The sequence below is a fragment of the Otolemur garnettii genome, unplaced genomic scaffold (assembly GCF_000181295.1).
Source record: "Otolemur garnettii isolate 467f Iridium unplaced genomic scaffold, OtoGar3 scaffold00011, whole genome shotgun sequence".
In the NCBI taxonomy this organism is placed as follows: domain Eukaryota; kingdom Metazoa; phylum Chordata; class Mammalia; order Primates; family Galagidae; genus Otolemur; species Otolemur garnettii.
The window spans coordinates 24,835,394-24,838,239 of record NW_003852406.1 but is presented as its reverse complement, the minus strand read 5'-3'; the positions used below and the strand labels follow the sequence as shown (position 1 = coordinate 24,838,239).

Genomic DNA, 2,846 nt, shown 5'->3' with positions numbered 1-2,846 from the left:
ATTTTTTGGTTGCAGCCGTCATTGTTGTTTGGCGGGTCCGGGCTGGGGATTCGAACCCGCCACCTTAGGTGTACATGGCTGGCACCTTAGCCGGTTGAGCTATAGGCGCCGAGCCTGCAATTCCAAATTCTTTAGGAATCTAGGGAGGCTCAGTAAGTAGGGCGCTGGCCCCATATACCAAGGGTGGCGGGTTCTAAACCCAGCCCCGGCCAAACTGCAACAAAAAATAGCCGGGCGTTGTGGCGGGCGCCTGTAGTCCCAGCTACTCGGGAGGCTGAGGCAGAAGAATCACCTAAGCCCAGGAGTTGGAGGTTGCTGGAGCGACTCCGCTGTACTCTACCAAGGGCGAAAAAGTAAGACTCTGTCTCTACAAAAAAACAAACAAACAAACAAATTCTTTAGGAATCTAAAAGACACTTCACCAGAACTATTTTGGACTAGTTGTGGAAACATTGCTAATTTCCCAAGTAACACATATGATTTTGCTTTCTGTAGAGGTTATAGGCCTATTATAATAAATGTGCTCTTTTAGAAGACAAGAAACAGAGCACCAACGCTTTATAATATTTTCTTTTTTTAAGTTTTATTTCAGATTGATATAAGGGTACAAAAAATTAGGTTACACTGTTTGCATCTGTTAGGTGAAGTACAAGTTGTAGTTGAGTCCTCTACCAGGAGGTGTGCCATGTACTCTGACACTGTGACAGTTAGATGAGAGCTCTCCAAACTCCCCCTTCCCTCGCCCACCTCCCTCTCCCCCCACTACTTGAATGTAGTTTTGTTTTTCTCTTATGTAGGAGTGTAGTTGTTTCATCTGCTGGTTTCATATTAGTATTGAGTACACTGGTACCTGCTTTTCCATCCTTGTGATACTATAATATTTTCAAATCAGATGAGCTTCCTTTTATAATTTTTCTAAGAAAGCATAATTTCTCAGGTATTTAAAATGAGGAAGGCTATTCCCCTGGCTTTCCAGGTTCAGATCGCCTCTAGGAGCAGTGGGAACATCTATATGAAAGCTCTGGGGTTTCACAGCCTACAATACCTTATAGTTGGTAGGGTCATAAGTCAGTGCATTCCCAAGATGTTCAAATGCCTTCTGGTAAATGCCAAGCTGGAGAAAATACCAACCAGAGAATTTACATCAGTAGGGGACATGGATATGGCAGTTAAGATCTGGCTAGCCACACCCAGAACAGAAAATACCCCAATTTTTGTGTTTTATGAGTTCTCTTGATGATCAAAAAAAAAAAAAAATTACAGTTGGGGCGGCGCCTGTGGCTCAGTGAGTAGGGCAACACCCCATATACTGAGGGTGGCGGGTTCAAACCCGGCCGGCCCAAACTGTATCAACCAAAAAAAAAAAAGCTACAGTTATTGGATAAAACAAAAATAAAACCCTGAAATTCTCCCCATATTTACGGTTTTCCTCCTACTTTGTTGATCTGCACCCTGATAAGGTCTAAGTATCTACTTGCTAGGAACCTTCTCTTGCCACACTAGTGCTGTTCCACACTAATGCCCCTTAGTAGGAAATGGGCAGGTTAGCCTCCTCTCCCTTGGGGCCAACCTCCCAAGCCAAAGTCTAGAAAGAGTCACGGTTAAGCGTTTGATTCCTTTAAAAGAAAAATGACATAGACATAAAGGCCACCATAGAGACTGAACTGGAGGCAGAATCAGCTGAATGCGGAACTTGGGAAATTTGGGGGGGGGGGGCGGGCAGGTAAGGCCCCTCAGGTTTGCCTGGGCCCAACAGAATCCTGTTCACACTCCAGAATGTGGAGGGGAGAGAATACTTCTTATTCTAGATAAAGTATGCTTTGACTTCTCTCTTTCCTTCTAAAACTCTGGCTGGGAAGAAAGAACAGAAATGGCACCTGCACCAAACCCCTAGGAAGTGCTAGTTTGTATCACAGTTTCTACCCCTACAACAAAATAACACCCCCAAGACCAGTTATTTCCCATATATGTTATTTCTTTGGTTAGACAAAAATTATAAATGCACTATGCTAAAATAGAATTGCCTCCAATTTAAGTGCAGAAAATTAAGTTAATTCCTTTAGCAAATAATAGTCAATACAGACTGGGCATGGTGGCTCATGCCTATAATCCTAGCATTCTGGGAGGTTGAGGAAGGAGGATCACTTGAGGTTAGGAGTTCAAGTCCAGCCTGAGTAAGAGGGAATCCTGTCTCTACCAAAAATAGGAAAAAATCAGCCAGGCATGGTGGCATATACTTGTAACCTCAATGGGAGGCTGATGCAGGAAGATTGCATCAGCTCAGGAGTTTGAAGCTGCAGTGAGCTATGATGACGTCACTGTACTATATCCAGGGTGACAGAGCAAGACTGTCTCCAAAGAAAATAAAAAGAATATAGAGAGCAAGGTTTATATGCTTCATATGATCACTAGTAAAATGTGTTAAATACCAAAATGCAGGAAAACCAACACACACACAAGCTCAAAAGCATTTCTAACATGGATGTATGAATGAGTTAAGAGTTACCTGTAAGTAGAGTAATCCTAAAGTTGTAAGAAGCTCTGTATTTTCTGGTGAGAACCTGCAACACAGAGATGCTCAGAGGGAAACAGATGTGGATAACAGACACTGATCTCAGAAGCATGCACAGGAACCTGCCCTCATGAAGCACTCGAGAGACTCCATGGAGCCTCCTGCTACCCATGGAAATACATGTAGACAATGTGGGCATTTCCTTGAAAAGTAGGTCATCTCGGCTTGGTGCCTGTGGCTCAAGTGGCTAAGATGCCAGCCACATACACCTAAGGTGGGGGGTTCGAATCCAGCCTGGGCCCGCCAAACAATGGCAGCTGCAACCAAAAAAAAA

The 2,846-nt window shown here is 43.8% G+C and overlaps 1 protein-coding gene across 1 annotated transcript in view; it reads right to left on the bottom strand.

Annotated features, from left to right (window-relative positions):
- Nucleotides 1-2,846, bottom strand: part of BBS4 (Bardet-Biedl syndrome 4) — a 46,471-nt gene that overhangs the window by 7,222 nt on the left and 36,403 nt on the right. The window contains exons 9-10 of the mRNA XM_023510114.1: nt 2,507-2,561; nt 1,046-1,114 (exon numbers count right to left, since the gene is read on the bottom strand). Coding sequence (XP_023365882.1) covers nt 1,046-1,114; nt 2,507-2,561 — 124 coding nt within the window. The remainder of the gene's footprint in view (nt 1-1,045; nt 1,115-2,506; nt 2,562-2,846) is intronic.